A 12,777-nucleotide genomic window follows, 5' to 3' on the forward strand; every position below is an offset into this window, starting at 1 on the left:
CGGCTGTTTGTTACAGCAGGTGTTCGTTAGTTCCGACCTCTAGTGTATATCTGTTGTGAGCTTAAATTCCATCAGATGTCACACAAATATACATGTACACTAGAGCTACATTCTACATTTAAGTTCTGCCATATATGACGAGTAAATATTTCTCTCAAGAGAGTGCATATAGCAATATCGAAAGAAAATTAAATATGCCTTATTGTAATAATACAAATCGTTGAAGAGCTTGAAAATATAATAGAAGAATACATGTATGTATATCCGGAAATCCTAGCAATTGCATCAAGATATAGATAACCCAAAAAATAAACTATTAACAATTAGGACATTTAATTAACGAGAAAAAAGAGATAAGTGATTTTATCATCATTGAAGAAATTTTTTATGTAAATGAAAATTAATTTTTTTTGCACAGAGAAGAAAATCAAATTTTTAAAAATATCCATCTCACTAATAATTTTCCTGTTTCCATCCCTCCGATGAATTTGATAATATATTTATAGGCTTCTTTCTACAGTTTTTCTTGCTTTTTAACACATTTTTGCAGACTTTCATGCGTTAACCGAAACAATACAAACCTCACGACTGTGAGAAGCAAAACAAACGATTTATTTTTTTAGCACGACCTTCGCTTATAATGCAATGCAAATAAGCCGACTAACAGTATTTACGGACATGTTTTACGACACTGTTGATGTCGTTACCCAATTAAACAAACAATTGCGGATCATGTTGCCTTACCGTTTGCCATTTTCACGGAATGTAATATTTTTCAAAATCGAGAAACTTTCTCGTTTGCACTCACCATGATGTAAATCAGCACCGACACTAGCAAACTTGCAAAAAAAAGTCCCAAACTTGAAAAGTCCAGAGAGAACATGAGAGAAATGAGAGAAAAATTGCTGAATGCAGTCAAATGGAAATAGAGAAGTTAAAGCCCGGAAGTATGCCAATAAAAATAAGTACCACACTTCGCCATCAGTACCAACGGCGCGAAATCTTAATAGCTACTAAATGGAGTGGAACACCGTGCAATGGCACGTACATGTCTATTTTGTATTATATGCAGAAAACAGTTATAATAACACAAAAACTGTATGTATAACTGAATAAGTAAAGATATGTCGATTTTTTAGCTACTCAGACTGGTTTTCTTGATGATTATTCAGATATTATTTGAAAACGTTTGTGTAGCGCGTACCCAGTTATTAGTTATTCAGAACAACATTATCACTTCGATCAATAGTTTTGAGAATGCAGAAAATGCAATTTTCCCACACGAATGTTGCAAAAAGGGAAGTAAATCATCGGAAAAAACTATTGCGTTATAAGAACAAATCGAGGGAACAAATCGATGAGACAATGGATCTTCAGACCAATAACCACAAAACCAGTCATAGCACCGGAACCTGCAGTTACGAAATTCCCAACCGACGAATTTAAAGACAGACACCCATAAAACCAACTTCTTCGAATTTTATAAGATGTAAAAATTTACAGTTTAAGCCGTGCTCAGATGATGAAAAATGACAAAAGACTTTTCCTTTGGGTGATAATGGAATGTCACCTTCTGTCGCAGCTGTGTCACGCGTGATAATTACTGTATCGCGGCATATAACGCGAAATTTGCATATTATTATCGATTATTATTTTTGAGGCAAACAAGCCGAGCCCACTTTCTACTAAGCTCAGTACTGATAATAAGAAAATTAAGCTAATCCACGTGACCTTCCACTGTTACTTACACACCAAATTGCACTTCAACAATTTTTTTTTTAAACAACAATTTTCTTTGGAATTATTATTACCTTTACCATGTTTCTACTAACGTGCAATCTTTAATGTATCGGTGCTTCACATGCATACTGAATGATATCGAAAACGAAAATACCCTTGCGTATCTCAGTTTCGCAACCAGCTTTATGAAATACATTTTAAACAGTTAGAAAACTGGGTTAGTTGCTGATAATTCGCTACATACCTAAACAAGCTAATTGGCTACCATGTGATGCAGTGTAAATAAATTCGGTTACAGGTGTAATCGTCGGACAGTTATGCATATTTTCCTTCGCAGGTGGTACTAAGTAATTTGCAAATATTCATACATATATATGTAAACGAAGTGCTTCACCTTGTCCCAGAAAAAAAATTAACTATGAGTATCACTTTTTGACATTTTAAAAATTACCCATAACGTACTGAGTCCCAAAAAGATATTTAAAAATTTTTTAAACATAATAAGTTGTTTTACTGTCAGTTCCATTCAACGCGAGAAAAAGTGAAAAATTCTTCAGCATCTCTAATCGTAAAGCCATACGTCGAGAGCAATTGTTCATTTTAAACGCAAGATCTCGACAATATACAGGGGGTCGAAACAAATCACATATTTTCGTAGAATTAGGCGAATTTTATCAAGAACTAATAACCTTACTCGCACCTCAATATTACAAAAAAGGATAGAGATTGTTGTACGACCATGTATTAGAGGCCAATTGAAAGCTCTATAATATATAGATGTCCCATAAGAGAATCGGGTATTTTTACATCTCCGAACTCTCAATAGAATGAATCAAAATTTTACAAAAACTATATAATTCTTTCTCTACAGATACCTCAATAGGTATCTCAAAAACAATAAAAGTTGTTAAAAGGCCACATGGGGGAAATCCATCCTCGCGTATGGATTATTCTAATATTCCGAAAACATATTTTTGTATTTCTAATAAAAAAATCGAGTTTTTTACGTCTCCGAATAACTAACAACTTTTTTTTATAAATATGTATATTAATATCTCAAAAAGCGATAGAGGTGATTTCCTGAAATATTCATCGTTCCGCTGGGAGTATGCCTCATGTTTGTTATAACAATGATATGGATAGTTCAAATTACAAGAAACAGCAAAATTATAGACTTAGGTATCAGTAATTAAATCTGCGTAGTAATGTGTTAAATTTTTTATTAATCATATTAATATTATTTTCTTGTCGACGCTAATCGAAGTGATACATGTCGGTGTCAAACCCTTATATGGATATTTCACGTTCACATTCGTGCGGTAAGATCATTTTACCGTACGTGTCCATCTAAAAATTGAACTTATAAAAGGCGATAAAGTTAACACCTCAAAGGTGTTAACTTTCTTCCTCTTAGGGGTTTAGTTCCTTTGAGAAAAAATGTTGTACCTAACGCTTAAAAAGGTGTGTTTCTCGCACTCAATTGCTTACCGAACTTCCCATCGCATCATTCACAAATGTATTACTTTCAACTCTTTATTAGGTAAATTAACTAGTGAACGGTTCATTTAGAATCATTTCCTATTTTAAAGTTATAAACCTTTGTCAATAATTACCGACAAAAACCTCATTTTAATTTTATATAACCAATTTTCAGAAATTTTTACCATTTTGTAAATGCTTTCCGCATTATATCCTAATTAAACCCATAATTGTAATAATACTCTTTGTGGTTTTTACAATTAATATGAATTCATTAAAAGTTGTGCGGCGTAAAAAATGGCAGTTATTGCTTCACCCACAATAATTCTGAATTCTTTTACCCATCAGGGCACGACCGCATGCAATTCTTATCGTGTTATGGCAATTATTGTTTTCCCATAGCCTATGAAATAGTTGTGACGATACTTTACTTTCGATTCTAATTAGTTTAGTGTTACATAACTTTTTACGTTTCCTGGTGTGTATTGGGGAGTGAGAATGAGGTCAAATTGATAGCATTTTTGATCAAAATTCGGTTAAACATTTTTGTGCGCAATTACAAAAAAAATTCACCCTGTCACTGAACTTTTATAAAGACTTGAATGCTTTAGCTACGGGTTTTCCAATTCGTCAATTTTTCATTAAAAATTCCATTCGCGTAATTCTCCTTTTTTATCAAATTAATAATGTTGAAGACAAGGAGTTACCTAACACCTAAAGTTGAAAATGTAATTATCTGGCGCGATAAAAAAAAATGTGGTGTTGTCACTGAAATCCTAAAATGACTTAATTTTTTTTTACAAATCGTTATTCAATGCCTCAATTTTTAAATAAAATTTCCATTGGCGTGTTCTCTTAATTCTTACGTTAATAGTATCTAAACTAGAAGTTTACGTGTAAAATTGAAAAAATAAAAATTTCCCTTTTTGCAATCAAAATTACATTTTTGCCGCACTGCTGGGAGGTCGAAATTGTCGCGAAATGGAGCTGCTTTTTTGCATGTTGTCTCCTGGTTTACACCATACACGCTATAGAATGCCATTTCCACCCTCATAGCCACAAAAACCGACCAACACTAAAATATTTTATTTTATCAAATTATATCAATCCAAACGTGACTTGGGAAGATTAACCTGAACCGATTTCTTTTTGGCAGTATAGTCGTAAAATTGTGTATAGTTTGAATTTTTGGGGGACCATAAGGTCGGCGGTAGTGTATTTGGGACTAACGGCCGTTTAAAGAGGAATTTTTATGTTTTCCAACGCCGTGTTCAGATATCGGCCACGTAAAAGTGACCACAGCAGTGGTGCATTAAAGTCAAAATATAGCGGATTTTCAAAAATGCACTTTCTTAAAAATCGGTTAATCGGCACGGTAAACGTGTTTAAGCTTATCCAAGAGTAGACGTTCATCGGGGGCGTGAGTTTTGGGTGATGTATGGTTTAGTACAAATGAATGAAAAAAAAAATCAAAATTTTTCGAAAGCAAACTCCGCTTCAGGAGTAACAGCTTTCTTTCTATAGACCGAGGGAGACGCACTCGGTAGCATCGAAAAGGGCATTCGCCCGGGCTGCCTTCTCGGTTTTTAACAGTTGCTCGAAAGTGCCCCTTTAAGGGGTGTAAAACGGGATTGAAATTTGCAACGTGAAAATTAACGTAATTTTAAGGACCCGTAACGTTATTTCGTGGTTAGTCACGAGAAACTCGACAAAAATTGGTTTCTACTGTGATCGTATAAAGCTCGGAAAAAAAAAACATTTAAAGATATTTCGTGTAACTTTTTTATACTCAGTGACTTATAACTAGGAATATTTCCCTTTAAGGTGCGTTTTTGGTCGTTTCACCACATTTCATCTGATATCTCCGGAACGCGACAACCTAAAAATTTGAAAAAAAATTTTGTCCTTTGCCAAGTCGCATAAGAGCTGGAAATCTTCGTAAAGGCCCATATAAAGTCTCCGAATTTTCGCTACCTGAGACGAATTTATGTCCCTTCCATGATTTTTTAATCCCAATTTAAAAAAAAACTAATTTTTCCGAAATCTTAACTGGAAAACCAGAGAGATGCGTGTCAACCTAAATAAAATTTTAGTCTATTCAAACTCGATAAATATTTTTATATTAAATCACTAAAAGACAGTTTTTTAATAAAGAATTTGATCTAAAAATTTAAGGTGGTAGGAATGCTGAGGGAGGTGTCACACAGCATGCCCATTGCATTAAACACAGTTGTCCCGACTGCTGGACAGTTTTATGACATTGTGATGCTGTGATTGGATCTCTGAAGCCTAGCAATTCATTTTTAAACTATTCTATAATATCTCAATTTCTCAATTAAAATTTTATTAGCGGAATCTCTTTATCCTCAAATTAATTATACCGAAATTAGAAGTTAATGTATCTATAATGTGAAATAAAAAATTTAATTTTTAAGTGTAATTGCATATAAATGTGATGCTTTCACTGGTATCCTATAAACACTATCTTTTCCAAATCACATTCTACTATTCTCATACATATACAAGGTGTTATTGAATAAAGGGTTGATATTTCATAGAGTGATTTTTCAAGCAGTTTTAAGATGGAAAGTTCTTTAAAAAATGTGTTCTAGGTCGTTTAGTTTTCAAGATACGGGATATCAAAATTGAAAAAATAAATCACATATTTTTTGATATTTTTCTATTCTTCCCAGTTAATTTTACGACATAAATAAAGTATCCACGGACTTTTTAGAATGAAATTTTCATATTTATCAACGATTTAGTGGTATCACCTAGAAGGGGCTACAAGTGACCATTATGACTTGTTATTTTAGTACTTTGGGATAGTTAGCATGCATGATCAGCTTTCGATGCGTTTTCGTTGGAAACTGTTGGTTCTAGCGACGGCAATAAGATATACTCTTTGTAAGCAGATAAGGAAGAGAAAAGGATTTCTGAACTCGAAAGTAACATACATTATGGCACAAAAAAGGTGCAGCTGTTTAAAAGTGTCCTAATGGTTTCTTGTGGCACCCTCTAGAATATACAACTAAATTGTTGATTAATTTGAATTTCTCATCGCAAAAAACTCGCCAATACGAAATTTCGTAAAATTAGCAGGACTAGATCGAAAGATATGAAACAATATATTAACACCCCATATCTTGAAAACTAAACGAGTTAAGACATATGTTTATAAGAATTCTCCACCTTGAAACTACTTGAAAAATCGCCATTTCAAATATCGAACACTTATTCAATAATACCCTGTATTTTCAAAGAAAATCCTATTGGCATAATTCGTTAAACGACCATATGTACTACTACATACTCGACTACATTAGTACTCTATATTTCTTGGTAGTTCATTTGAATTTTGAAACAATGTAAAACTTCGAACATATGGGTTATGGGAGTTGAGAATAAGTACGTATACTACGACTCCATTTCTCGGTACTAACCTAAGCCAAACTTGAATTTGCATTTACCGTCCTACAAATTTGTTCATGAATTTGTGTCGCCCTCTTATTGTTATAATACAGTTAATGAGAAATCTCCATAGTATTATTAGTATTTATGTCACGTCACGGACATTGGCATTATTAGAATTATTACTATCTGCAATTATAACAGCCATCCAAGGCTATAATACGCCATACAACTCAAATTATGCCAAAAATAAACTCTTTATCTTCTTGAGTGTAGGTGTTCGCTATTATTTATTTCCTCTCGTCGTACACCACAAATACCAGTTTCCAAACTTTTATTTAGCAATGTTATGTTCAAATTATAACAATTTATGCAAACCCATCCTAAGGTAGATACGCACGTCTCCAAGACAGAACCTGTAGTAGTGTAATAATGACGTATTATTTCATTTAATCTTGAATGTAGGTAACACACATTAAAGTAGGTATTCTATCAGGGGCGTCGAAATAAATCCGAGTTAATTGCAATAAAAAAAATCAGATTGGCCGATATTTTGTATTTGGTAAATTGAGGACATGAAAATGCCCTCATGTCTTCAAAAAGGTATCATTTTGAGTCCGATTTGTTACTAGTTAGAAATTTTGGGTATTAGAACTTTGTGAGTATTTAAAGTAATATTGTCCGCTTGTGCTTTCTATAGACATACCTAAATACCTGAGCCAAGTAGCGTAATCTGTACCTATGTGAAGGTGGAATTTAACGGTCAGTAATGACAACATTCATCCGTTTATCCCAGCTATACAGTCTTTTTACCTCTTCAGAATTATAAACCCACATTCCTCCATATCAAAGTCAAGACATCGTCACAATAAATCAAAAGAAATCACCGTGGCATTAACTGCAAACACTATTGATGATTGCAGTAACAACAATCATTTCTGTCCACTATCAACAACGCATGTTATTATCACCTAATCAAACGATTCGGCTATTTACCCAGTCATCAAAACTACAACTTAACGGCAGCGGCAATTTCAGTATTTTTCGCGCATGGTACTGCGGCACTGAAGTAGTGAAGTAGTACTTGGTACCATGTTGGCTGGGAGCTCGTTTTTCTTCGGAACCGTCCGAAGTTCGTTTAACGAACGGTTTATTTGCTCGTTGTGCCTACTTTGATACTTGGATAGTTAACATTCTTTAAGGAGATTGATTCCTGGCCATAGACAGGACAAAGAAAGGCTCAAATGGATGAAGAGTTCAGATTTTTAAAATTAGAGCTCGAGATATTACAAAACTAATCTTTAATTTTTATTTTAGACCGAGACTTTCTTGGTCACGGCGTTCGTCCTGGGTGCGCGAATTAAATAGGGAGTATGAATCGAGACTCGGAAGTCTTGATCTCCACCTCGTAACAATTGCATATCACTGACTCCCTGTTACTTAAAAATTGAATATTTAAGATTGAAAATAATAAGAATTATCTTTACCTTATCTTTATTGTTGTCAGTACTTAATTTAAGCAAACTCTAAATTATAATTTTATAGGAAATTGCTATCCTCATACCGGTCGGCCCAATAATCACGTTTTTGCTTTATGAAACGAGAATCTTCTTTCTTCTGACTCTCGTTTCTTGATCTACTTTTCAAATATCTCGAAATGAATAATAATAAAGAAAGTTGGCAAATATTTAGTTTAACAATTAAAAAGGAATAACCCATTGGCCCCTTCTTGCCCAGACTAAACAAGACTAAAGGAATCCAGGTAAGGTATACCGGATACCAAAGTATGTATAAACTCGACTCAATAGCCAATTGTCTTTTCTTCATAAACATCGCCTTTCTGCTGAACTTCCGGTTGGACCAATACACAAATCAATACTTATGACAATTGTCACCTTAGCTTCCCTTTTTCGTTAAGTACTCAATTCGAAGCTCTTGTGCGGTTTTGCACCATCGCTCTCAACATGCTTCAGTGAATAATTGAGGTCTCTTTGACGGTACCAAGAAACCAGTTCATTTGCCGTGTATGACTCACCGGTGATGGTACCAAAGACGCATTTAGGTACTTGGGCAGGTGCAAAAAGAAAGCACCTTCTTGCTGACCGCGAATAAGTTTTAAATTTGTGAATGGCTTGTTTTTATTCAAATTCAAGTACTTAGCAGATGTATCATCAATTTACAGAGAATAATCTGATGAGCAAAGTGATAAACAGCGGGCAATCTCTAATTCTAATGTTTAATGGCCTAGAGAGCCAGTAATTGATCAAAAAAGATAGTCGGTAATCATTGGATAAATTGATAGGGAAAGTATACCAGATATTCTGCAATTAACAATCCATTCTTAGAATTTTCAAGAACACAATTTCGGTGTTTTACCACCTGAAAGCGCCTGCTCTAATATGGATTTTATGCCAAACAACAATACAAACATAACGCTTCTTTACTTATAAAATGAGCAGAGCGTGAGTTTGATAATGAATCTAAATTCAATAGGAATTATAATATCTAAAATTTTTTAGTGATCTCAATATTTCAAGATGGTTGGAAGCCCATACAGACCGATGTGCAGCATTAACAACCCTACCCAGGAACGCAGTACTGGCAGACATTTCGGGTACTGGCGATTACCATCTGGTAATAACAGATCTCAAATTCGATAAAGACACGAAATGCAGACTAAAAGTGTACAAAGGTACCCTGCTAACCACTGATCAACCATTAGCAAATATTCCCAGCTCTGTAATAAGCTTCTATGCAGATCAACTCGAACCAAGAATACCTGGTAAGATTTGCTTGTCAAGTATGATGAAAGTTTTGTGCTAATCTTATGTCTTAGTTGTAGCAGTTGCTTGTGGTTCTGAGTTGTTTCTATATAAGAATCAGAAGCCATTTTACAAGTTCAGAGTACCATTTTGCCCCCTCACTCGAGAGGAATCTGATATTTGGACTCGAATTGTGGAAACTAAGGAGATCGATAGCGAGAAGTTATGCAGTGAGTTAAAAAAGATCTCTTACTGCAATTTAAGTGCAAGGTATAAATTAAAGTGTTCAGTATAGGAAATAATTTAAAGATTTATCAAATCAAGTAAAGTAATGCTTCGAACAATGCTTTTAAAGATCTCAACACATCCTTAATTTAACATCTCTAGTAAAAGTAGAGGAATTTGTATGTAAATGCTTTCACTCAATGCCAATGAAAGAAAATATGATCACGTGTATGACCACCCTCGAGAGGACATCAAGGGATAAGGGTGCAATTGCCTGCCCTATTATTGCCACAGAATTTGGAAATATATATATATTAGATCCTCAAAATTTTGCTATAATCTATCAAGTGAGAATACATTCGCCATAATATCGAGAATTATAAAAATTTAAGTAAATCATAACTTTGGTTTTAAGGCGAATACGTGTAATGTACAAGCCACCCCTTTTATAATTAAGGGTACAGGGCTCTATGACGTGGAATTTAGGGTGGTTATAGCCACCAGAGAAGGGCACATTTGCCTGCTAAGAAAAAACTGGTTAGAGGGAAAATCTCTAATTCAGTTAAGCTCAGATATAGTGGATATGATCGTAATGCCTGGGGACAATTTTATCATTATTGCGACTGCGGACAGCAACTTGCATTGCTATACGAAAAGGGTTAGTTAATATATACCTGTATTAAACGACCTTCTCTGATTGAAGGTTTTTAGGGTCAGAAACTGTGGACTTCAAAAACCTCAAATCCACTAACGTGTCTTTGCCTGGTACCTCTGGACCACTTAAGTACCTGCCTAATAGCAGTAGGGCTCAGAAGTGGTTCTATTCAGTTGTACCAAGGCAGACATCCCATTGATTTTACTTCTGTGGCAGATGCTCCTTCAGTGATTGTCTTTGGGCAATTGGGGCAAGAGGAAAATGTTATGGTTGTTATTACTATAGGTCGACATAATGAAATTTTTTGTACGAAGGTTGTATAAGTTAATTTTAGGTGGTTCTATAAATTTTAAAATACTGAAAAGGACTGCGGACTTTTCTGTAAAACTGCAGGAGAGTTCACCGGTATTGCAGTCGAAGCCTCTGCCATTGCCCAAACGTAGCAAATTGTTTTTGGAACAAAGTTTACGAGAAAAGCAGAATGCTCTAGGTAGAAATATTTTCAAATTGTATGGATGATGGATGAAGACAGCATGAGTGCATATATGTTGTATAAACGATTTCTTTTGAGCCTCATTTATTTTATTATTAAATTATATAGTTTTTGTTGTATACAAGTCAGATTGAAAGAAGAATATCATGAATAAAATACTACGAATTTAATATAAACAGGCTATCAATAAAATTCTCTTAGAAACATATTTTGCTGTCCAGAAATATTGTTTATATTAATTCAAGTCGGACGAACAACTGATGATTTTTTTGCTTTTTTAAATTTTAATTACCAAAATAATTATTTATCTTAACAGTAGCGAATTTGTTAAAATTCTAATCGTTGTACATTCAAGGGAATATAAACAAGATAATGCTGCTAATGCCAGTACTAACTTGTTGTAATGTACTATAAATAAAAAAAACAAAATGTAATTTAAGACTACGTTTATATCAGATTTAAAATAATGAAATTTTATAATCAATCTCTGCTTTTTAGATTACACTCATAGCATAAAATAGTATTTTTTGTACAATTTGTAGAAATCCATCAAACCTTTCAACAAGAACTGATCAGACTAAGGTTAACAGCTGCTCGAGCCCTTGTGCAAAACCTTAGCGACCAATCTGGAATTGGCAATGAAAAGGAGCAAATAAAATTATCTGCCCAAGTACAATAGTGTTTTTTGTATTCAAAAAACATTATAATTTTATAATTCTATATAGGTTTTAGGTTTAGGACCGAAATTCACAGTTATCCTTACCCTCGAAAACATCAACCCCCTCAAACCACTAGTGGGGCTCTCGCTGACTTTTCACTGCAATCCTGCACTTTATATACTTTCCTCTTACGTTATATCGGTAAGTAAATACACCAATAATTATCTATTCTTTGGGGGGTGTATACAAAATAACCTCGAAGCATGATTTCAGGGGGTCAAAAACTTGTTTGTGTGGAAATATTCTTAGAATGTACGTTGTACATTCTAAGACAGAGATTTGCTAACAGCTTTATTAACTGTAATAATAATAATGTACAAGTACGATATTGAAAATTATCTCTTAAATTTAGTCACTTTTAACATATTTCTATTATGCACTTGACATTATTTACTTTTACCGCCTAGGCGGTGAAAAACTTCTGTTGCTGCACCCATCAAATTTCTACAGTCTATGAAGTATGATGAAAATGCCTAAAAAGTAAAAGGGTTACTTTATAGTCTGTTCAGTTAATAAAAAGTAATTTTGTCAATCGGAGCAAAATACAGTTCTTACTGAAAACACTACAACTTTTTTAAAACTGGAGATAACATCGGTTCTATGTTAACAGACATAACGAAGGCCTTAATTACATTAAAAAAAAGAAACGAATATGATCCCATCACTTTTCAGAAAACTGATGGATTTTACTTTTTTATATTTTTGTAAGTTTTTTTTAAGTCGTATTGCAGGAAACATTCTATCGAATTTATTCAAATCTTTATAGTTGACTGTTAAGGGCCATAAGATGATCTTCCAAATTGTAAATCATATGAAGATTATACCTTCTTCAAAAAGTGTGTGGTTATTTAAATTTGGAAGCTGATTTTTAATGACTTTAACTGACTTCCTTGTGACTATTTTTCTTTACATTGTTTGTTAAGGTAAAGTCTAGAGAGTGCTACTCGACAAAGCGCTGTAGAGCTTAGGCGACATTTTGTATACCACCCTATATAATAGTCTTGCAGTACCTATAAATAGCATACGATAATCTAAAAACAACTATGTCCTAGATTCCTTTGGTGCCTCCTGGTTTATCATACAAAGTGGAGAATAGAGTGCAAGAAATAATAAGGGAAGATTCCAGTAACGATCAATACATTCCTGATTTCAAATCGGATAATTTGAAAGTGATCAGGGTTTTTGTTACAAGAGGGCAAGTGTCTGTTCCTGTGTTGGCAGCTACTATCAATATGCCTCCTATGGAATTAGTATTTTAATTGTATCAAAAAGAACTAATAAATGGATATTTAG

At 33.8% G+C, this 12,777-nt stretch overlaps 3 protein-coding genes across 7 annotated transcripts in view; 2 read left to right on the plus strand and 1 right to left on the minus strand.

Annotated features, from left to right (window-relative positions):
* Exn (Ephexin) overlaps window positions 1-7,681 on the minus strand; it is a 30,282-nt gene extending 22,601 nt beyond the window's left edge. For 2 of the 5 annotated variants that reach the window (XM_066288405.1, XM_066288396.1), the window contains exon 1: window positions 809-982. In XM_066288405.1, the coding sequence (XP_066144502.1) occupies window positions 809-883 (75 nt within the window). In that variant the 5' untranslated portion in view covers window positions 884-982. Of the gene's footprint in view, window positions 1-808; window positions 983-7,336 lie in introns of those variants that run through there. The other 3 variants (XM_066288425.1, XM_066288433.1, XM_066288415.1) reach the window with 3 other exon arrangements.
* Window positions 1-12,777, plus strand: part of loj (logjam) — a 180,286-nt gene that overhangs the window by 26,425 nt on the left and 141,084 nt on the right. The gene's annotated exons all lie outside the window — the stretch shown is intronic.
* BBS1 (Bardet-Biedl syndrome 1) lies at window positions 8,375-12,771 on the plus strand. Its single transcript, XM_066288445.1, has 11 exons — window positions 8,375-8,392; window positions 8,986-9,092; window positions 9,150-9,412; window positions 9,467-9,662; window positions 9,748-9,964; window positions 10,033-10,275; window positions 10,329-10,557; window positions 10,607-10,762; window positions 11,308-11,435; window positions 11,491-11,625; window positions 12,537-12,771. The coding sequence occupies exons 2-11, from the start codon at window positions 9,082-9,084 to the stop codon at window positions 12,741-12,743; spliced, it is 1,785 nt and encodes a 594-aa protein (XP_066144542.1). The 5' UTR covers window positions 8,375-8,392; window positions 8,986-9,081; the 3' UTR covers window positions 12,744-12,771.

The sequence above is a fragment of the Euwallacea fornicatus genome, chromosome 1, assembly GCF_040115645.1.
Source record: "Euwallacea fornicatus isolate EFF26 chromosome 1, ASM4011564v1, whole genome shotgun sequence".
In the NCBI taxonomy this organism is placed as follows: Eukaryota; Metazoa; Arthropoda; class Insecta; order Coleoptera; family Curculionidae; genus Euwallacea; species Euwallacea fornicatus.